This window comes from Melospiza melodia, chromosome 16 (genome assembly GCF_035770615.1).
Source record: "Melospiza melodia melodia isolate bMelMel2 chromosome 16, bMelMel2.pri, whole genome shotgun sequence".
NCBI lineage: Eukaryota > Metazoa > Chordata > Aves > Passeriformes > Passerellidae > Melospiza > Melospiza melodia.
In genome coordinates, this window is record NC_086209.1 from 5,973,451 (window position 1) to 5,996,625 (window position 23,175).

The 23,175-nt window shown below is 48.6% G+C and overlaps 1 protein-coding gene across 5 annotated transcripts; it reads right to left on the reverse strand.

Moving 5' to 3' along the window:
- Positions 1-1,052: 1,052 nt before the first annotated feature.
- Positions 1,053-22,671, reverse strand: IL13RA2 (interleukin 13 receptor subunit alpha 2). Of its 5 annotated transcripts, none has more exons than XM_063170472.1 (11): positions 22,491-22,671; positions 14,510-14,624; positions 13,489-13,624; positions 9,657-9,808; positions 7,502-7,655; positions 6,926-7,046; positions 5,020-5,204; positions 3,571-3,716; positions 2,672-2,816; positions 2,290-2,392; positions 1,053-1,399 (listed from the first exon to the last, which is right to left on the reverse strand). In XM_063170472.1, the coding sequence occupies exons 3-11, from the start codon at positions 13,568-13,570 to the stop codon at positions 1,357-1,359; spliced, it is 1,131 nt and encodes a 376-aa protein (XP_063026542.1). In that variant the 5' UTR covers positions 13,571-13,624; positions 14,510-14,624; positions 22,491-22,671; the 3' UTR covers positions 1,053-1,356. The 5 variants fall into 5 exon arrangements, with proteins under 5 accessions (XP_063026542.1, XP_063026541.1, XP_063026543.1 ...); XM_063170471.1 differs by having other exon boundaries at positions 14,510-14,627; XM_063170473.1 differs by lacking the exon at positions 22,491-22,671 and adding an exon at positions 15,309-15,646.
- Between the last annotated feature and the right edge of the window lie 504 nt (positions 22,672-23,175).

A 23,175-nucleotide genomic window follows, 5' to 3' on the forward strand; every position in this document is an offset into this window, starting at 1 on the left:
CCAGTGCATGCTCACAGGTGTTTTTCAAAGTAAAGCCGTCCTGTGGTGGCTGCCCAGGAGGCAGCAGAGGCAGATTGTGTCTCAGCAGAATTACAGCAACCATGAAACTTCATTTCTGCTTCAGTTCATGCAGTGACCTTTTTTTCCTGGTTCTTTCCTCCTTAGGTTGCTCCCCAAATTACACTGGGCTGTTTCCCATTTAGCAGTGGAAGCAGCTGATAGTGATTGAATAATTTTGCAGTTGGATGTGTAAGACATCCAACTGCTTGCATCCAACAACACTTGCTGTGTTGTTTTGTTTCTGATTGGATTAGTATGGCTCTTTACATAACTGATTGACACAAACTTGATTTTCTCTCTGGGCTTCCACTGTTCATTAGAAATTCCCAGTTTGAATGAATTTCCTTCAAGAAAATACATTTTCAGGGTTGTTCTGATGAAATGAAACCACACTAAACCCCTGTGTTTGCCTTGGTTAGTTCTTCAAGCAAAAAAACCCCAGAATGGGCTTGGAAAAGGGTATTTCATCCAGTGGATGCTTTTTAAATGTTTGTTGGTTTTTTTTTTTTCTATCATCATCATAGGGAATCATTCCTAAAAATCAGTCAACAATTTAATCACCTGACTACATGAGAAACATCAGGTGTGCTTCATTGAACTCTGGTGCCAATGTCCAGTTCCTAGAGAAATTCCCAAGAAGAAGAGACCCTCGCTTCTCTGAATCATCTTGCAGTAGCTGTGGTCATGCCTCTTTAGAGGAAAAGTTTCTCTCAGGGCCTCTGCACCTGAGCTTTTCAGCAGATGAGCTTTTCAGCTGATGAAATGGAATCTCAGGTAGCTCCTGTTCAGCATTTAGGTGCTCTCAGCAGGCTGAGTGGGAAAAGGGAAGACCTGGTGAGAGCAAGGTGGGCACAGGGGCTGGATGCAGGTGTTTGCACATGTGTAGCATTTGCACACGTGTAGCATGGTGTGTGAGCTGCTGCCCTTCAGTGTGTGTGTCCTGCTGACAGATTTCTGGAGTCCTCACAAAAGAAAAAACCCAAACAAGCCCACAGAAGAACATGTTATCTTTATTCATGGCAGTTTCCACTGCCTCTTTTTCTCCCTTGTCCTGGTATCATAAACACCTTTGCTTCAGAGGCAGGTCAGATCTCTTCCAGTTTTCCTGCAGTCAGTTCAAGCCCCTCCAGTTTTCCTGGGCCTGTTGAGGACTGGGATTGCAGCAGCTGCCTCCACAAGTGGCAGCAGGCAGGGAAGACCCACGTGGGCTGCAGAAAGCTCAGGGCTCCTGGGCTGTCCTTGGGATGGTTCCATGAGCAGCCCACCAAACACCAGCAGCGCAGCAGGCACAGGCAGTTAGAATCCCACAGATGTGTGCAATGGCTTTCCTGCTGGGGATCTGAAAGGGACACAGGCTGTTATTCCCAACACTCACAGAGCTGAGGCCATGCTCCAGCGTCCCCGTCACACATCCCAGTGGCAATGCAGGAAGCATTTGCTTTCCACAGATTTCTCACTAGCATCTACAATTTGTTCAAATTTCACAAACCAAAACATTTGGAAGGCAGATGCACAGCAAAGATGAAGGGGTGTGATTCTGGGAATGCAAACAGGTGTCAGTTCATCTCTGGGGACCACACAAGGATCTTTCTAGAGCCAGTTCTCCCTCATGAGTGATGCCTTAAAAGGCTTATTAGAGAAGCTTTCTGCTTGGTTATGCTACATAGCCATCAGGAAAAGAAAACAGTTATCAGTATTGGGGCATCAGTTCTCTCAGACCTGAAGAAATTATCATCAGTAAAAGCAGACAAATTCATCTACTCATCTGCTTTCCCCTCATGCCATCACTGACATGAATGTAAACAGCTGGGATGAGAGTACCAAAAGAATGAGGATTTAGCCCATTAAAATGGCACTGCTATAACACAGCTAGGACAAATCTCTGCTCTTGAGTGGTTTGGGGCATGATAATAGCTTTATTTATGCTGCTGTGCATGCAAGCAACTGCTGCATTTAACAGAAGCAATCTGAGCTCTTATGAGCAGTATTTGAGTCTCTGCAGTGAGTTTATGGGTTGCTGTAGGGGCATTTCATATCAGAAACAGACACACTCAGAAGGGTTGTTTACTGAAAATGAACTCTTGTTTGCTGTCCAATCTTAGAGCATCTATTAATGTTTGGCCCTTAGACATTCAATGTGATATTTCAGTTACAGCTAGCTGTAGTTATAAATAGTTACAGATACCGACAAAAAAGCACATTGCTCGGACAGGCATCCTTGGTGCTTACCTTTTCTTGCACTGGCCAATCAACATAAATATTATGAGGCTAATTGACAAACTCAGGATTACTGGAATGAGAATAAATAGCTGCTTGTCCTCTTTTCTGGGCACTGCAAAGATAAAGGGCAGGAAATAAGAAGATGGTAAAATGGATTATATTACCTCCTACAAAGCTTGAGTTCAGACACAAACTCACCTTTTCCATGTTGTCCTACACCTTTTTAATTATTTATTTGTTTGTTACAGGTATATATTACTGTGTTGAAGGTGGAACTAAGCCAGCAGCCCGCCTGCAGGGCTGGACACCAGCAGATCCCCAGGGCAGCACCTGCACCCAATCAGGTTTTATAAGCCATATAAAGAAACACAATTTATTTTGAGTTCCATACCAGAGAAACAGTCCTGCGTCCATTCACTCCAGAAGCCTTGGTCTGCACAGAAAATGTTTGTTCTCCCCCTGACACGAACACATGAAACATGGCTTTGGTTTGCTCTGGAAATTGTTACAGCAGTTTCCATTTGGGTCGAAACAAACTGAGAAACAAAACAGAAAGAAATATCAAGGAATTACGTGCCACCACCAGAATCTGCCTGGGGTGGCCTGATGTTCCTGCACATTTTCCAGGCTCTGTAAACCTTTGGATTATCTTTTGGCAGTTTTAAATGATTTCACAATAGTTTTGTACAAGCTAATGCAAATAACATGACTATGAAGACAAATCTACTGAAAATACTTTTTGGAGGTGTCATCATGTACGTTGCCATTTATGCCTGTTAATTTATAGAATCTTTCTTTTAATTACCTAAGAGGACTCATGAGTGGAATACAGCAATTAAAAAAGAGATGTCCCCTATGATTAATTAGCCCTTTTTGGTTTTGCCTCCAAACTGAACCTGGATAACATAACAAGGAAAAATCACCATGCATAAAATATATATTCTGTCCCAGGCCACTCCTTTTGAGAGATTAGAATTACAGTTTCACAGGTCCAAGTTATGTCACCCTATTCAGGGAAACAAACCGTAGCGACCTTTAAATTTCCTCGAGGGCAGATTTCTGAGATAGCAGGCAGGAGGAAACGCTCTCTTGGAGCCTCCCGCTGGGCTCCGTTCCTGCTCCAGCCGAGCTGCAGCTGCAGGTCAGGGGGTTAAGGAGGAGCGTGTGCGGTGCAGCCGCGGTCCCCGCGGGGTAACCCACACACCCTGCCGCAGCCTGTGCCCCCGCCGCCGGCTCGGCCGCGCTCCCCGACCCCCTCCCGTCCCTGGGACGCCCCGGCGCTGTCCCTACCGCCCAGGCCGCCGCGTCTTCGGCCACCTGCACCTCGTACTCCAGGCAGTGCGGCGGCACCCGCCCGCCCGGCGGGCTCCAGGCGGCCCTCAGCTCCTGGGCTGCGGACAGCGAGAGCTGCAGCTGCTCCGGGGCCGAGGGCTGGGCTGGGGAGAGAGACAGAGAGAGGGTCAGGGGTGCTGGGACTGCTCCTGGGCTGCGGACACCGAGAGCTCCCGCTGCTCCGGGGCCGGGGCTGTGCTGGGGAGAGAGAAACAGAGGGCCAGGAGGTGCTGGGACAGCTCCTGGCCGAAAGGCTGCGGCTGATCCCCGCCTGCCTCTGTCCCTGTCCCCGCTAATGGATTTCTGAGCGCTCCTGGCTCTCAGCCACCACGCTGGAGGAACAGGATGTCACCGAGGCTTGCAGGGTGTGTTGTTTATTTTAACTTAGCACACAGCCTGGCCGGGGTCCCTGCTCTGGGCTGCGGGGCAGGGGTTTGGAGGCGCGGGGTGTGAGCGCGGTGGCGGCACATTCCCTGCCCGGCGCATTCCCTGCCCGGCACGTTCCCTGCCCGGCGCGTTCCCTGCCCGGCGCGTTCCCTGCCCGGCGCATTCCCTGCCCGGCGCGTTCCCTGCCCGGCGCGTTCCCTGCCCGGCGCGTTCCCTGCCCGGCGCGTTCCCTGCCCGGCGCATTCCCTGCCCGGCACATTCCCTGCCCGGCGCGTTCCCTGCCCGCTCTGCCTCCCAGAAAATGTTCTGATTCCTCTCCCAGACCCAGAGCCACACGCGAAGCACGTGGCAGCACTAATTGAATTCAGAAATCCTGCTCGTTAGCCCAGTGGCTCAGCTGGATGATTGGCTATTTGTCCTTCTGGCATGTAGGCAAATGCACCAGCATGGTTTAATAAATATACACCGTAATAAACACGGAGTACATGTAATGTTTGCACATCATGCTGTGCTCCGCTCCCTTTCCGTGTCTGTCACGGGTTTGAAATCCATCTCTGACAGACCCCATCGCATCTGGCACTCAGCTCACCCCAGACCTTAGCTTGGTTTGAACAGCAGAGCCCAAAGAGCTCTCCTGTGCTTGCAAGGAGTGCAGCAGTGGTTTCAATCCCAGCAGGAGTAAATGAAGATATCTCTGTGACTGTGCTGCTAGAGCCAAACACCCATAGCTGCTCTGCCACATGCCCAGCAGGCCATTTGTGTCCTGAGCTGTCCAAATGCAGCACTTGGAGGCACCCACGGACCTCCAGGGCTATGCTGGGTGGTGTTGCTTCCCTGCAAACACTCCTGGAAACTGAAATCCTGCTTGGCACATGCCACAGCCCTTCCCTGGGGGAAATGCACGCATTCCAACCACCCAGGCTCCAAAAGCACACATTGAATGGAGAGCCCTAACGCAGGCAGTGGCCCTGGGCTGTGTGCTGGCCAGCAGGGTCCCTGCTGCTGCCCTGGCAGCCTTACCGAGGTTGTGCAGGCGCAGGGTGCTGTACAGCGGCCGGAGCTGGGCGGCTGCTGCCGAGCCATTGACGCAGATGTGCAGATCCCGGTACTCTGCCTGGCTCAGGTTGTGCAGCACACAGCCCAGGTTCAGCCCCTGCTCCTGGATGTACTGAGCACACTGTGTTGTCTGCTCCAGCCCCTCGTACCTGGCACGGAAACAGAAAGAAGAACAAAGCAAATTACTGCTTAGTAAGATGGTTTTTATGAGATTGGACCTCAAGTACTGCCCATATCCCAGCCTTTGTCATAAGCACAGTGCTGTGGGTCAGTCACCTGCACTCCTACTATGGCACAAGTGTGGAGAAGAGAAAAAAAACAAATTAACATGCACAGACAGCTTCTCAGGTTGGTTTTTAGGCTGTGCCAGGCTCTCCCCAAGCCCATTCCTGGAGCACAAGAGGTGCCACTGTGTGACTGGAGCTGGGGAAGGATCTGGCCTCTATTCATGGAGACAGTCCTGCTCCTCTAGGGCCCTTCCTGCACCATCAGCCACGGACTCTGGAGTTGCAGAAACCCTCCCAAACCAAACTGAAGTGTCTTTAGGCAGGAGATGTGTGCCTGAGTGCTGCTGAGCTGCTCTGGCTGACTGCAGGTGGTTCCCATGGCTCTCCATGGGCACGTGGAAACTCAGGGTTGGCTGTTTGTTACTTGATGTGCAGACACAGCCCTGTCCCTCCTGCCTTTGGGGGCCACTCCCCAAAGCTGAGCTGCTGGCTGCATCCTGGAAACACTGACTGGTGTCTCATATTGTCTTTCAAGATTCCTGCTGTTCTGTGCCCTCACAACAGGGCTGAATTTGGCCCCTGTACTCCAGACCTTATGAAAGTCTCCTTGCACAGCACATTATGTTTGGGGGAAAAACTTCATGTTCTAGTACTATAAAAATTTGCTCACAGGGATCAAAGGATGCCGTGGTGTCCACCCAATCTTGTGATAAAATGGGACCCAGATCCAAATGCCTGGTTTTATTGAAGGCAATTGACTCAAGGTTGGGTTTTTTAGTGTTTGTTTTCCTTTAAGGCATGAATCATGCATTTCCATGGTTTCCTTCAAGCAGATCTTTGCAGTTAGCAAAATGGTTTTGAATTGGTGCTTCTCCTTTGAAGACTATTTCCAAGAACTCCATGGAAGCTCTTTAAAATGCAGCTATGCTTTTGTCCACATAGCCCAGTGGCACGAAATCCAGCCTAAGTCATCCTTTCCATAATATCATAGGAGCTGAAGCACAAATACAGTATTTACTTTGTCCCAAACCACTAATTCTAGCTGTGTTTTTCCTGCAGAACAGAATTTTGGCACCAGTTTAAAAGAAACAGCTGAGAATTATGTATTATTGTTATTATTATTATTACCTTGTGGCAGCGTGTTTGCTTGTATGGGATGTGCTGAGGCTATGGAAATATATTTGAACACTAAAGCTCTGAGTTGCTGAGAAGCTCCACTCTGTGTCTAGGGTTCACTGAGCTCGGTAGCCTTGTGCTAAATCCTGTCCAATTGAGATATATGCGCTGTGATCATGGGAAATGTGCAGCCAGAACTACCCAGGTGTGTTTAGCAAAGAGAAAACACAAGTCTTTATGGTGGACAACATGCAGAAAACACCTCCTGGGGATGAATAAAAGGAAAGGAGGAAGAGAGAAGACATTTCCTGGCAAAGATCAGCATGGGCCTGATTTAAGAAAGTAAGAAGGGATTTGGTGTTTTCTTGCCAGAAGCCATGTGTTGCTTGGGACTTTATTTTGGCTCGTTCTAGGTGAACTGGGCAATAGCACTGCCAGCTATAAAAACATATTTCCTGTGGCATTTTTGTACTCTGAGTGGCTCACTTGATTGCTGCCTGGCTGTTTTCCTTTTGGCTGTTACATACCAATAATAGAGCCCATAATGTGCGCCACGAGGTGTGAGGAGACCGGGCTGCCAGGTGCACTTCAGGTATTCCCAGTCATGATAGATGCACTTGAAATTCTGGACCTCTGATTCAAGTTTTCCTGTCAAATGAGAAGGAAATGACCACTATTTAGCAGTGTGCAGCAAAACCACAGTTTTATGCCTTTGAACAACTGTGTGCTGCAGTTGAAAGATAAAAAGAAAGGAAAAAAGAAAAGGCAGGCAGTCAGAATTATTAGTTTTACTGCCAAGTGCTCTGTTTCTCATAAAAGCCAGTCCACCTTGGAGCAGAAAGATGCTAAACTGACCTTTTCACTCAGCAGTGGAGCTCTTGCAGGGCAGCTGAGCCGAGCTTGGGCACGGGCAGAGGGAAACAAGCCCCAGGTATCCAGTGACCACAAGCACAGCCTTTGATAGCAGAGCTGCTCTAGTGTCTTAAACATCAGCAAACCCTGCAATAACTTATCCATCCAGGAACCCTCCAGCCAGCACTGGCTCATGCAACAGGCTCATGCAAAGCACCCAACTGCAGCAGGTGCCACAGGCTGCTCCTGACCTTGTGGTGGGATCTGAAAGGTTGCATAAATCCAGTCACTCTGCACCTCCACGTCACCTGTGCACCTTCCTTTGAGCAGTGTCTGCAGCCTCACTTCAGCAGTCCTGCTGAGGTCAAATCCAACTCTGAGTTTTAGCTTCCTAGTAAAAATAACCTGGTTGAAAGACAGATTTTTTTAAGCACCTCTTCTGTCACTAAGTGGGCTGCAGAATTAGGTACCCTTGCTCTTGCTCCTGCTGCAAATTTGTGTGCTTTATTGTCTCTTTATAATTCTGTCCTGCCTCACTTGCCCAGGGCTCCTCCAGCAATAATTCAAGGCTGTGCCCAGCCTTGCTGGCTGTGAGCCCCCTCACCCCACAGGACCCAGCCAGGACAGGGCAGAGCAGGCTGATCAATGGGACCCCAGCAGCAAGGAGCACAGCCTGAGGAGGATACCACCACAAACCCACATTAAAGGCAAGTTTTTATGGTGTGAAATAATGAGAAACAGAAAGAACAATGAGTCTTGTAAGGCTGGTTCCTGTGGGAAGTGCAAGCAGCCCCTGAAAGGGTGAACCAGCAGCCAGGCAGAGCAGCACTGCCTCACCCACCGTGTGCCGCATGGCTTGCCCTTTGGGGGACTTTCTGAGCACCCCCTTTGAGGATTTTCTGGTTTTTTTCCCCTCAGACTTACTCCCCTTCACTTTATGCGAGGACAACAAAGTTGATAAATGATGAGACAAAGTGTTGTGTTAGCTCATGTAGGACAGAGGTAATGTGTCCTAAATGCATCTGTGCCATAAAATGCAGTGGGAACCGCAGTGGCACAGCCCACAGTGCCCTCAGCACTCCCCAGGTGTGAGAGCTCTGGTGAGCCAGGTATTTCTAACAGATACCAGTGATGTTGTCATTGATCATCTTCTGCTGATGTCCAATGGATTCTCTTCAGCCTGACTGTTCTTTGTGACCTTATCTGAGGTCAACATTTTGGCAAGGTGTCAGAGGTGATTTTGCTCTAGTCTGTACATCTGCCTCATATAAGAAACGTTTATTACTCCTAACTTCAGGAATTCAGATTTTTTTTTTTTTGAAACTGCATATGGTTTTCCTTTAAATTACAGTTAAAATCATCCTGGAGAGCTCTGCACTGCTGCACAGCTGGGAGCATGAGGTGCATTGTGACCAGCACCAGGTCCAGGAGCCCCTTTCCATGCCCTTGCAATTGCAATCCATAGCTGAAACAGGATTTTCCCCTCTGCAGGCTCCTCTGGGATGAGCCTGACTCCATTTCTGTGGGGCTGAGCACAGCCCAGCAGCCCTGGCTTTGCTGACCCAGGCAGGTGAAGCAGTGACCTGTTCCAGCACTGCCAGCCTGACTGACTGCTCCTTCTCTCTCCCTGGCTCTTGAGCTGGCAAGCCCTCTAGCTCTCTTGCTTTAGGATTGTGCAAAAAATTCCCTTCTTCTTTCAGGATTTCAATCTGTGTTTTGGGTTGTTGAGGGAGATCTTCAGCATATTTTTCATGTGTTCCTCAGTACCTTGTGCCAACCAAACAGCCCCCACTGCTGGGTTTCTCCTCTCCTCGTTCCATAACCTTCCCAACCCTGCAGCAGCTTTCATCTTCTAAGCACTCACAAAACAAATTCCAACAGCCCTTCCTGTACTGTGCCTGTTGCTGCCCTGCTACCCATCAACAAGAGATGACTGACAATTTTATCAAAGAGCTGAGTTAGAGTCAACCACATCTAAAGGAGAGAAGTAAATTGCAATTAGAAACACAGTTCTGGATAGAGGGAATTTTAGAGCATTAGGATAATTAATGAAATCTAACTTTTATTTATTCATCGCTCTGCATCCCTAAGGATCTGTTGTTTCAGCTCAAGCCCCATAAAGATGCTTTAGAAAACTGCAAATATTTTTTCCTTTTACAGTGAGGAATGTTATTATTCTGGGCAGCAAACACCCAGCCCTGTGACAGAAAGAACCCCTTCCCTGGCTGCTGCTGCTGTTACATTTCAAAGCACATTCCCATTCAAACCACTGAACCAGTCTGGTTTCTCATGGAAAACTGGAACAGCTTTGGTTCCACTCCTGCTCAAAATGCAGACATGAATTTGTGCAGGAAGGAAAGGCAGAACAGCCCTGGCTTAGGAGGAGTAATCCATGCTGTGCCTTACCTTCCAGTCTCTATCCCCAGTGCTGTGATATTCAAGCTTGTATTTTACTGTGCACTCCTGCAAGGTCTGGGCGTGGGGAGGAGGCTTCCACTCCACATCCAGGGAGCCCAGGAGCCCGGGGTCAGTGATCTGCAGGTCTTGTGGGGGAGCAACTGCATTAAAGACAAAGCAGAGGGTGAAACACAGAGTCCAAGTGGAGAAAACAACCCCAAAGCAGCCATGAAACATCAGTGTGATGCTTTGCTATGAATTGTTGAAATGCAGCTGCTGGATGTGAAGTGCTGCAGCCCTGGCTGTTCAACAAACACACATGAGCTCTGCCCTGCCCACCAAAAACCAGTTTTTGCTGGTGCTCAGAGAGACCACTCAAGGATCATCGAAAAGGCACACAGAAGGCCACTGTTTCACACCCTTTTTCAAGATGTTTTAAGCAAAACTGCTGCCCTGGGATGACCTTTCATGTGCTGTATTTGCTTACCTTCAACCCCTGGTATTTACCAACCTTCAGGACACTTATCTCTGCAAACATTGTGTTCAGCACATCCACCAACACAGGATGGCAGATCAAAGTGTGCTGTCAGGGGGATTTATATTCCTTTGCCTTAATAGACACAAATCACCCATATTGCTTTAAATATTCCTTTCAAGTATATTAAAGATTATTGGGGGGGGGGGGGGGAAACAGGGGAAAAAGGTAAAAAGCAGAGAATTAGAATAATTCTTATTTTGGACATCTATCAGCTACACAAAAATGTGCCTTTACAGCTGATCTGGCTTCTATAAAGGTATTTCAAGGTGCTGGTATGTGCCAATAAATAAGGAAGTGTGGATGAATTCCATCCTAAGACATGTCCTAAAGGTCCAGCTCTATATGGAGTTGTCATTCACATGACAAAAACTGTTTGGCTGCTCAGTTTTAGTAGTTGAAACAAAGCCAATTTTTGTCAACATCAAAGGTCATTTTTCTCCACTATCTCCAGGTGAGATTATCCATTTTGTTTCTATATACTCATTGCATGATACACTTTATTTCACAGGAATTTGGCAGTGCCAGTCCAGAATTACCACCATTCTCCCTTTGCATCTGGCCCCCAGATCACTTCTCTAACACCTTTTTCACGTCTTCATCAGGATTTACACCATTTTTTCCCTTTTATTCTTTTAATGAATCCATTGTGAAAGCAGACCATAAGGATATTTTTCTGTGGAAGATGGTGACATAAATCCAGCTTTAATGTGCTCCCTGGAAAGTTTGCAGGGTATATTGCTGGAGGATTTGTTTCTTCTACAGGAATTTTCCCAAATAAAACACACTGCAGGCAGCAGTTTGAAAATCCCACTGTTCCCAGAATGTGAAGCTCCGTGGGAGATTTGTTACTACATTAGATGGTGAAGTAGGAGATGCATTTAGGATGATACTGGACCAAGGGCTTGGGAGGCTCCTCCTGAGTGTATAAATGCTGAACCTCACAAGGAAAAAAACAAGGAAGAAAAAAGCTGCTAGCCTTTGTCATGATAAGCTGTCAAGAGGGGATTAGATTGGTCAGAACTGGAATTTCTGTCTGGGTAGGAGAATACTCTGAAATTTATTTATATCTTGAGCTTAAGCAAAACAGAAGTTTTTTAAAAAACAATTGTAATTGTAAACAGCAATTCTTGCAAAAAAAATTGACTGGATTTCAGAGGGAACAAAAAAGCTTCTCTTTGGGATGGTGCTTGCATTCTGGGATTTTATTGTTTTTAAATGTCAGCACTGCCTCCCGCAGTTTCTCATTTTCACAATAACACATTACCAGTCTCACTCACATCCCCATCACTCACACTGAACACAGGACTGGAAATGCAATATTTCATCATGCAGTCTTGAAGGAGAGCTGCTCCTGGATGTTTCTTGGAGAAAACCAAACCGACAGCTTCTCCCCCTGAGAACGTTTGTGGAGGTGAGTCAGGCAAAGCTGAGCTGGCTCTGGGACAGCCACGGCCCTCAGTGCCACCAGCACCCCTGCTCTGGTGACTGCTGGGACCCAGGGCACAGGGAATGTTCCTCTGCCTGTCCTGAGAAGCCCTGACCCCCAGGAGAACACTGCTTTCAGCCTTCACCCATGGAGAAAGCTCCCAAGGCTTTGGGATGAACTGGAATCTATGAGTGTGTGAAATAGATGGTGGTGTAGTTCATTACAGGGTGAAAACCTCAGAGTTTTGGGATTTTAGTATGGAGGTAGATAGGAGACAAGATGGAGGATTTTGGGTGTTTTCTGATCTCCTTCTTTTTCTTCATCTGCTCTGTTTTCTGCAGTGTTGGTGGCACAGGGCGATTGGTTAGAAAGAGCCCCAGTGCAGATGTTGTGTGAACAGACAAATAATTAATTATTGGTAGAAAGGCAGAAATAAAATTCATTTTAAGAGTTAATTGGACTAAATAGTTTTAAAAGACCTTGAACCTGTGTGCCTTGTGACTTTTTTGGAGCCTTTCTCTTTGTGTGTTGTCTGGAATGGCATGCAGAACTGTTGATAAGAGAAAAAATAAGCAACAACCTGAAGACTGACAAAACCAAAAGTCCCCTTCATTTCTCAATCCTGGCACAGAACTTTTTAGGAGTCTCCCTGTCAGGGGAACTTCAGGGGGATTTTCACAGGTGACAAACCCCTGCCTGTCCCCAGCTGCCCCTCACCACCTCTGTCCACAGCACACCCTCTGAGATGCAGGTAGGGTTTGCAATTTCCCACCTATTTTGCCAGTGGAAAAGCAGCAGCCTGCCAGCTGTCCCCAAATGTCCCCTCCTGTCTGCCCTTCCCTGTGCTGCTCAGAGAGGCGGAGGTGCCACTCATGTTTTCTGGAGCCCATTTCAAAGGCAGCAGGCTTTGCTCAGAGTGGCAGCAGGGGGTTTGTCATAGACAGGGAAAAGAACTATAAAAGAAAAGCCTCATAAAGTCAGGGTTGACAGCTGGCCTGTCATTTCTTCTAAGTGCAGCTAGTACTTTGCAACTTCCCATGTGAAAACAATCTTGGTATGAATAGTTTGTTAACATAACAACTTAATCTTGGGTGAAAAATAAGTCCAGCTGCATAAACATTAGATCTGTTCCATGAGAACCCACAAAAGAAAAATGTAAACACCTGAACCTTAGCACGTACACACAAATCACCTTCTGACCAATAAATGTAAGAAAACTACCAGCCAAGAGATGTTGCACATGAGGTCTGTGAAAACTGAATAAAACAAATAATGTGAATAAAGATTTGGCTTTTCCCACATGAAGAAAATGGAGCCTTGCCTGATTCATTCTGACAGGGGTTGTGGCAGCTTTCTGTGCCTGCTGGCTGGCAGGACAGGCAGCCTCTCAGTGGCCTCCTGGGCATGTTCTCAGCTCTGCACCATGCTCTGCTTCCATCAGGGAGGGCCAGACCTGCTCAGCATCTCTCTGGGTGCAAAAAAGAGCCAGCAGGTGCAGTGCAGCACAGGGATGCTTGAAGGGCCATGGCCATGAATGGCAGCTTGCAGAGCAGTGCTCTCTTAGCAGCATTACTCTCCAAGTGCAAATAAGCCTTGTGTTTCTTACACCAGCACTGTCTGTCTGTCTGGCTGGCACCATGCTCAGGAGCATTTATAGCAGTGTTTCTATTTGATATCTCTCTATCAAACACCAAAGGCAGTCAAATCCACTCAGAAAATAGCCACTAAACACAACGTAATCACACCATGGATTGCACGTTTATGAACCAGCACTCACACAGCAATGCACACACAGAGAAGAGCAGCTCTGGCTGAAGGACAAAGCCCCAAAGTCCCAGTGAACCCAAGCAGTGCCACGAGAGCCTGCTGGCCTTTACCTGTGCTGGGTGAGGAGGAGGAGGAGGCCAGCAGCCAGCCCCACAGCAGAGCCACGAGCAGGGGCAGCCTCCAGGGAGCCATCAGGGCTCAGGCTGGCGCTGGGCAGAGGAGCAGTCCTGCAGAGGCTCTCAGGGGCTGTGGAGACACAGCAGAGGTCAAAGGCTTCAGCACTACCCTGCATTCCCTCTGCAGGCTCACACAATCAGCCTGGCTTTATTTGTTTACCAAGGCTGATTAATTATTCCCCAGAGGAATTCTCTTTGCAACTTTTGGTGATGGCCAAACGTGGCTTCGCTTGAAATAGCTTCTGGCCAGCTAAGCTCACTGTGCAGAAGTGTGTCAGTGCTTCAGTCACCAGCCCTCTGTCTCATGCCTTCTGTGGAAAGTGATTCAACTCCCTGCCTTGGGAAGTGCCTTGGACCAGTGATACTCTCATTTAGAAAAAATGAAAATAGAATGCCTGAGCCTTGCCTTATGTAGACACATGTTATGCAATCATCCCCACCTTTTCCCTTTGCTGTTTCAGGACTTGATAGGAATGGCAGGAATGCTTGGGAGAATTCTTCTTAGTTGTCATGGCAATATTTGAAGGGGACAAATTTCTATTCCTGTGCAAGTCTGCTGGAGGGAAGATGGGGACTGAGAGGGAAAGGAGCAGAGTTTGCAGGGAGGGGGCTACTCTTTCCTTCAGATTTCATGCTAAAGGTGGGTAGAAATTACTGTCTACAGACACCCAGCTCAGCATGCCTCCCTGTGCCAGAAAGCACATGGGTTCTGACAGGGCTTTAATTTTTTCATATAGATACAGGTGGAGGTATAGATTAGATAGAGATGGAGGATGAGAGAGAGATCTAGATTAGATATAGATACAGATCTAGGTATATAAATGGGTTTAGATAAAGACATTTAATCTTCCTGGAACCTTGAGACCACTGCTTGAGCTCCACTTGAGCAAGAGCTTGGCAGCCTAAGTGTGAGCGTGCAATTAATCACTGAGATCTGTTCAGAAAACAAACTCACTTTATATTGCCCACACAAGCCTGGCTTAAGCAGGTGAAATCCCAGGTCAGGCTCTGGCACAGCTGCTTCCTCCTCAGCAGCCACAGCTACCATGCAGCAATGGGAAACTTGGGCTCTGCTGAACAACAGAACTTCAGGTCAGAGGGATCTTTGGAAATCTGAGGACTGGAGCCAACACAAACCCCCCATCATTGAAAGAAGTGGCTCTGGAGAGCCAGAGGAGGAGACAGGTTGTGCTGGCCAGGGTATCTGTACCTGTTTAAAATTAACCAGAAAGTCGAGCTGGCAAAACATAGCAGCAACTAAAAACACACAACAATTTTAAGAGCAAATGTTCAATTTAAATTAATAACAAATCCCCCCAGTCCATCACATAATTGTAACTATTATATCACATAAATCCATCACATAAATATAGTTATTACATAACTATTATTATTATTATTATTAGAGCAATAGCAGCAATTTTTCTGTTTCACTGTGAAGCGAGAACGTGTAGGCAGAAGAAATCATAGGAATTACTTCTTTAACCTATGAAACACAGGGTAAAATCAGTGTCAGCACAAACCTGCAGGCAGTGGCTCTGTGTTTCAGAGAGCTCTGGGGTGCAGGGACAAAGGAGAGGTGCCCTGCAGAGCTGGGGGAAGCAGCAGCAGCATCCAAGGACTGTGCGTGCATGCTAGCACAGAAAGCTGCTCTTCACTTCCAGTATTTGAATATATTCATATGATTTCAGAAGGCAAGTAAAAATAAACAAATGCTTTCACAGGGAAGTTTGAAATCATCAGAGTGCTCTTACCTTGACCTCTAAGTGCGTGGGAGCCCATCTATCTCTGGAGCGTGGGGCTCCTCAGCAGCTCCATGGCTCAAAGCTTTGCATTTCGCAGAAGTCCTGTGGTTTTTAAAGACTCCTCTCTGAGCTCCCCAGGGATCAGATGTTGCATTGCAATGTGATGGCTTTGGCCACACGGTCAGAGGCTTTGCTAAGCATCAGAGGGAGCATTGCTGGCTTTTATGAGGTGCTGGTGCTAATTGTTGTTCTTATGTGCTCAAATGGGTCAAAGATATGTTTGAAATATTGAAGCGATTCACGAAGATGAAAGCCAAATGTCAGAATCAGCGCGGGCTGCCTGCTGGCGCCGGTGACACGCAGCTGTCCCCAGCAGGTGGCAGCCACAGCCCCTGGCTCCCCGCATCGCCTTGACCCCTGTGGCTCCCCAGGACCACCCCAGGGTGACCCACCGCAGAGCATTCCCATCATCTCCCTGCCTCTGGAACCGGCCCAGCCCCTCCTGGCTCCGGGGGCTCTGCAGGGAACGCAGCGAATTATCTCAATTATCCCCTCCTCGCCCTCTGCTGTGGCCAGCATCCAGCCCTGACCTTGTACAATGCCTGTCTCCGTTCCCTTCATCCCTCCCTGGCCCCAGCCTGGGGAGCTCTGCAGGGAGCAGGTGCTGCCCCCACACCTGGTTTAGCCCAGGTGAGACATCCATTGCCAAATACACCTTGCTGGAAAAGCATCCGATGGCTCTGCTGGTCTGCCCAGGAGCGTTCAAGGTCACGGGCAGTCTCACATGAGTCAGCCAGGCTGTGGTGCCTCCTGCGAGCTGCAGGGGCGGGAGTGCAGTGGGTGCCCTCCAGGAGGGACAATGGGGATGTTTCGGGAGGAGCAGAGCTGTGCCCTATGTGCCCTGACATGCAATGGGCTGTGGCTCAGGCTGACTCTCCCCATGGCCGAGTTGAGGCTTGTTGGGAAAGAGTTCAGGCATACAAAGAGCATGAGAGATGGTGCCAGGAGCTGAAGGAATGCTTCTTGTTAGGAAGAAAAGTGTCCTCCAAGCACCTGTCCAGGACTTAGGGTATCACTGTTTGATGAGAGGCTGAAGGATGTGCTGTCACTTCCCAGTTGCTGTCAGTGGGAAAGTTTTGGAGCAGCAGGGGTAGGATCAGGCTCCTTTCCAGCTGCCAGGTGTCCTCTGCCTTTCTCTGTGTGCATAGACATGCAGAAATGTCTTGTGCTAACACTGTCACCTTGAGAGCCCTGTGAATTCTGGGGGTGAGAGGATTATGGGTGACTTGTCCCTTCACTGAAATTGCACACTGCTGGATTTCCCTCTTACTTCCTGCAAAGGATGGGGGGAAAAGTCCCTTACTGCTGGTAAATGTATGGCCCTGCTTTCAGAGTTATGCAAGATTAGAATTTAGCATTCATGTATTCCTGTTGTGTAAGCTATTTAAAAAAGAAAAGGTCACACTGGACAAATTGTTTGAAACAAATAAGGAACATTTGCCAGTAGAGTGAATGCCAGTTCCCAAATGCTAGAACTGGGTCAATTCCTGAGAAAATTGTGTTGGAAAAAATGCACAGTTGGGATTTGCAATAATAGAGCTCCACCACCCATCCAGCAGCACTGGAGCACCTGGGAAGGGGCAGAGGGTGCAGGTCTGTGCTGAGCAGAGCTTGCTGGGCCAGCTGCTCTGGCCATGTCCTGCCCAAAACAGCCCCTGGGTGAGCTGCAGGTGCTTTTCCCTTCCTCTCCCTGTGCCATTCTCTTTTCCCTTCCTCTCCCTGTGCCATTCTCTTCTCCCTTCCTCTCCCTGTGCCATTCTCTTCTCCCTTTCTCTCCCTGTGCCATTCTCTTTTCCCTTCCTCTCCCTGTGCCATTCTCTTCTCCCTTCCTCTCCCTGTGCTGTCCCTGCTGCCCCTACTCTGTCCCTCCCTGGCAGGGCTGGTGCAGCCAGGCTGCTCCTGCAGGGGCTCAGCTGAGGCTCGTGGAGAGGATCCATGGCCATTCCAGCAGAGCTGGGAGAGCCATCAGGGCACAGCTCAGCCCCTGGCTGGCTGCAGCCTCACTGACAAGCTCTGAGCAGTGTCCCAGCACTGAGGGACAGGCAGGGACAAATCCCTGCCTGGGCTGCACCAGAGCCTCAGGGCCCCAAGGTCAGGGCAGGGACAGGCAGAGGATTTGAGTCTTATTAACTGTTGTGTAAAAGGGATAAAGCTGCAAAAAAAAAAAAAAAAAAAATTTAAAAAATCCATCATAAGGTGATGACAAGATCATGGAAAAAGATGTAAATGAAACCAGAGCAGCTCTGGCTCACCAGCAAGCCCTGCCAAAGCTCTGTGCAATGAGCTGAGCCTGTGGCATCGCTGCAGGCTGGGCTCAGCCCTCCCTCTGTCCCCTGTGTCCCCTGGTGTCAGCAGCAAAGCCCCAGGGGCTGTGTCCCCTTTGCTTGTCTGCCTCCCTTGCTGCAAGGATGTGGAAGTTGACTCGCTTGCTTTGCTCATGAATGAGTTTTTAGGATTTGTCAGCGGGGTGACAGACTCCTGGAGTCACTGTGTGCTCAGGAACCCCTCAGCTTCCTCCTCTCCCACAGCCTGGCCAGCTCCCAGAGCCCCACAGCTGCTCTCTGGGGGGAAGAGTAATAAAAACACTAAAGCTTGTAAAGGTGACACCAGGCTGAAAAAGATTTCAAAGAGCCAAGATTGCTCTGAGCTGGGTTCTTGGACTATGACAGATATGCAGCTGCATGAAGAAATTAAAAAGCCCTTCTGTAAAAATCTGCTTCTGTTTGAGGAAATAAAGGAACAGCAGCATCATTGCTGAAATACTTCATTGCAAATGGCAAAGCAGTTGGAAGAGGTCATTCATGGAGCTAAATATAAAAAATGGGCCAAATCCTTTTTGGTTGAAATATATTTGATATATTCATCCCATTTGTGCTAAATTGGTTCTGTCAAGCAATCCATTGTAAACCTAGGTTAAAATATTGGGATGCCATAGCTCAAAATAAAAGCTTTCAACTTTGCAACTTCCATGTTTAGAAGCAGCTTCCTAATCACCAAAATAAAAACCAGAAAGGCTCCAGCTATGAACAGACCATTTGGTAGAAAAGAGCAAGTTTCATTTGATCCAGAAGGATAGTTTTGAAATTGCCAGGGGCATGGAAAATGGATGATTTATAAAAGCCTCATAACTGCCTGGTGTTTCAGGGAAATCAGTCTCTTTTACAGAACTTGCATTAAACAAGCTCTTTCCAAGGTGCCAGGGTGAAGGACTCAGTAATTCCAAGCAGACCTGTGGCCTCCAGCACAGGGTGATGGATTGCACTGCAGAGGGGATGTCACCACAAGGACAAGGGCTGGGAAAAGGAGCACGAGGCTCTGAGTGTTGCAAGGAACAAAATCCCTTCTTTACATTCATAAATTAAACACTTGTGGCTGTTAGAGGATTTCAGGAAATGATGGAAGGAATCCAGGCTCTCTAGCAATGTCCAGTGTCAATATTTATTTTTCTGGTGAGTGAAGACCTCGGTTTTCCATATTTCTTTGCTGATGGCTGCCATCCTGGCTTGGATGGCATCTTGGGAAGGACAGCAGCTGTTGGAATGTGCCTGTGTCATGTGAGCCAGCCAGACTGGAGGTGGCTCCACTGAAATCTCTGCTTTCTGTAATCAGTGCTGCTCCCAGAGAGACCCATCCAGCCCAAAGTCAAACATGTCACACTCCCTCTGCCTTTCAGACGAGTCTGTGGCAGCCTCTCCACTGCCTGTGAGGCAGCCCTTGCACAAGCCCATCAGCAGTTTCCTGCAATTCCTGATGAAATGGTTTCTGTGTGCTGTGCCTGCTGCCTGGGGAGCACACCCTGACTGGAGCATCCCCAACCTGCTGGCTCCTGTCTCTGCTCTGAGTCAGCTCCTGCTCCTGGAGCCATTCCTTCCATCCCTGCACGTACCTTTGCCCACACAAGGACTGCCTCTGCCTCTGCTGCAGCTGGGCTTGGGTTTAGCACAATAATCGAGTTCTTCTCATGGCACAGGGCCAGGCTGGATCAGGAACACCTGGAGCAGCAGTGCACGTAAAGCTTCTGTAGGAAAGCAGAAGTTTTCTACAAAGCAGCTGAGGAATTAGTGCTGACCAAAGTGCACAGCAGTGCCTGGGAATCAGCCTGCAGGAAAAACAGGGCTCCAGGGGCTGGGGTCAGCAGGGCAGGCTGGGGAGAGGCTGGAAGGGGAAGAGGAGCACAGCCTGGAATGCCAGGGACCAAATTCTGCCACTAAATGCACCAGGGCATTACAGAAACAACTGAAGACAAAGCTGGCAGAGCAACAACTGCAACAGGCTGTGAGTACATCCAAAGGGAGATGTAGAAGAAGGTAAAAATTCTCTCCAGAACAGAAGGGCTCTGCCACAGAAGCATTAGGGGGGACAAAGAGCCACTGTACCTATTTGTGCAGGCAGCTGCTCCTGGCTGCTCCCAGCACCCTCAGCACTGGGTGCAGTGGGTCCTGCCAGGGGTCCTGCCAGGCTCTGCCAGGGATGTGGGCTAACAGGGAAGATCTGTGTAACCCTGTTCTGAGAAAGGGATTTCCCCTGTTGCTCCTGCTCCCCCCTGCCTGCAGGCTGGGATCTCTGCTGCCCAGAGTCAGTGCTGACCCCATGCAGAAGCCCAAGGCTGCTCCAGAACCACTCTCTGCTTTCAGGTGAGAGCAGGCAGAAAGAACACCCTGTATCCAACAGACTGAGCCCCGCTGGAGCACAGAAAATGGAGACACCCAAAGACAAATGGTGTCACCCACAGCATCTCCCCTGCTGTCCTGCAGGGTGGGCAGGAGCCTCCTGGGCCCCAGGCTCTGACTGTGCAGGTGTTCATTCAGAGTTACACAACATGCTCCTCTTTCTTCCTCCCACCGAATGCCCCAGCCTGTGAGGGGACAGGTGAGCGCAACTGTTCCCTACCTGGCCCAGAGGCTGCCTTAAAATCTTCCCACCACATGGCTGTGAGCCTGGCTTGAAGGCAGAGTTTATCAGGAATGTCCTAAATCTTGCTGCAATCCTGAACCCTTTCCAGAGTTACAGGAGAGGGCAGAGCAAGCTCCCAGGCTGGCTGGATGGTTTTCTGCCACTGAACACCTGAGTGCAGCCCAGAGCCTGCTGCCTTTCCACAGAGCAGCTTTGTCCCCAGAGTGATGAGGGTGATGGCAGCCAGGGGCTCAATCCCTTCCTCAGAGCTAAAGCCTGGGAGGGGCTGGCATGTCCCACTGGGACCCTCCTGCTCAGCCTTTCTGCTGTGATGGGTGCCCAGGTGCCAGCCCAGCCTCCTCCCTGCTGCCAGGCCATCGCCATCTCCACTGGCACCTGCCCTCCCTTGTACCAATCCCATCCCAGCAGCATTTGCCCCCAAAAGTAATTACAACTGTGGTAAAAGTAATTGAAGGAATGATCCCCAGTGGTAAGCACTTGCAGTCTCCTTTTCAGGTTGCTCCAGAATTAGGGAGACATCCAAAAAACCAGGTTGAGAGTTGTTATTAAGGCAGAAATATTTCACATGAGGTGCTGTCCCAGCAGCTGTGACAGCAGGACAGAGTGACAATGGGGGAGGCAAAGCAGGATCCAGGCAGGCAGGGATCAGCTGCCTCTGGTGGCTCTGGCACAGGCAGCAAAGGGGGCCAATGCTCCATTCAGGCCATCCTAAAGGGAGAAAAACCTCCTGGTTTCTTCTTCTCTGCCTTGTCTTTTAAAACTGATTTGCCCTCCACAAGCCTGTAAGCCCTTGGAATAAGGAAAATAAATTTCCCTTTCCTTCTCCTTTAAACCTCATGCACCAGAGGGTTTATGGAGGTGTTGGCAGAGGTGTTCTGGTGCAACCACTGTGCAATGGGACCAACAAGTGAAAAAACAGATATTCTGGTTTTAATTCATGCAGTTATTCATACAGCTGAACACCCTGACTTGGGAGCTGGCAATTCCCAATCTCTTCATTTTTGCTTCCTGCCTTTGTCTCCAGTGGTGCCGTGGGCAGGGCAGGATCTGCCAGGGTGGAACAGCACCACAGTCACTGCTGGGGCCACAGGCAGGGAAAGGACCTGCACAGGGACACCAGGACAGCCAGGCTGGCTGGAGAATGGTCAGACAGGCAGCCACAATCCAACGCTGCCTTTGCTGCTGAGGGCAGGGTGTGGGATCCTCCAGAGGGATGGGCACAGGGTCAGTGCCTGGGCAGGGAGCTGGCACACTCAGGGGAAAGATCAAGCTCCAGGTCAGCCTCACAGACTGGTCCTTGAGCCCTGAGCTCAGCCCTGGGCATATAAAACCACATTTTCCCTGTGGGCAGGTGGTTTTCCTGGAGTCTGAGGGGGCAGCAGTGCTGGGCTGCTCTCCTGTGCCTTCCAGCAATGCAAACAGCAGCCCGAGCCTTTATTGCTCACATCAACAGCTGCTGGTGTTGAAAGCTGCTTTGTGAAATGTTACATGTGCAGTTTGGTCTGAGAGTGAGCAAACTGAGGAGAAATTCTTTTAAAAAGAAAAAGGAAAAGACAGTCCAAAAATGCTGAATGGGTTTGCCCTTTTCAGAGGCAGATCTTTGACACCTCCCCCAGGAGAGGAGTGCTAGCCCAGAATAACTGCTTGGCCAGACAGCCCTTGCGTGATATCAGCTGACAGCTCTTATCAGCAAGCCGGGGCTGGATTAGGACATGCCTAAAGGCTGTCACTGATATGAAAAGCTGTTAAATCTTCCCATAAAAGAAAAAATATAGGAAGGTACTTAAGGAATGACCACCAGAAGGATTTCAGAATGGAGAGAATGTGGCTTGAAAGGGATGAGACAGCAACAATGGTGTAAACACACACACACACACACACAACTGTCTGAAATTCTGCAATTTAAACATCACCCTGCACTCTGAGCAGATCCAACCAAAGTTATTTCAAGAACACAAACATCAGTGCCACTTAAAAATAAAGAGGTGCTGGAAACTCTTACAAATTTGAACAGATTTTTTTTTCAAATTTATATAGAAATTCTTTCAAATTTATATAGAAATTCTTTCAAAATTATATAGAAATTCTTTCAAATTTATACAGAAATTATGGTATGCACAAATCCATATTCTGCACTACAACTGAACAGCTTTGGAGAGTTTCAAACACACACAGACACACAAAATAAAATCATAATATAAAGTAACTACAACTTACCATCACACTTTGGGATTTTCCTTTAAACCAGGTAACGTGTTAGACAGAACACTTACTAGCTCTTTAAAAAAAAAGAAAGCTGGAAGAGTGAAATGAAAAAAAAAAAGTGCTGTGTAGGTTCCTGTTTCTAGAGAGCGAGCTTTGATCAGCTGCGTCTGACAGGGCAGCCTGGGAGTGCTCTGTGTGTAGGATGCTCATGAGGAAATAGGGCAGGCAGGGAGAGCTGGCAGACGTCAGGCTCAGCATCCCCTCCCAGCTCACAGCGGCCCCACAGCCTCACCAGGGTGAGGGACTTTCCCTTCTCAGTGAGAGGAACAGCAAATTTGTCTTCCCAAACAAGCTGTGGGTCGGCTGGGAGATAAAATCAGCACTGGGAGGTAAAAGAAACAATGGGAAGGATTCTGTCACAGACATCTTTGATGGAAAAGCCTTTCCTTAGGGTTTTTCCTCCTGAGAAGCTGGGAGGCCTCAGGAACAAAATGTGAACAATGGTTATCTGCTGCTGTGGAATGCAACAGGTGCATCTGTGATTGGTCTCATGGAGCTGTTCGTAATTAATGGCCAATCACAGTCAGCTGGCTTGGACTCTCTGTCTGAGCCACAAGCCTTTATCATTCCTTCCTTTTCTATTCTTAGCCAGCCTTCTGATTAAATCCTTTCTTCTATTATTTTAGTATAGTTTTAA

Bases quoted from the DNA above. Each gene is read 5' to 3' on its own strand.
- IL13RA2 (XM_063170474.1), bottom strand. From the start codon at position 13,570: ATGGCTCCCTGGAGGCTGCCCCTGCTCGTGGCTCTGCTGTGGGGCTGG. The intron at 3,717-5,019 runs GTAAGGCTGCCA...CTCTCTCCCCAG, and splicing joins CCTGCGCCTGCACAACCTCG to CCCAGCCCTCGGCCCCGGAG. The intron at 2,817-3,570 runs GTAGGGACAGCG...TTTGTTTCTCAG, and splicing joins AAGACGCGGCGGCCTGGGCG to TTTGTTTCGACCCAAATGGA.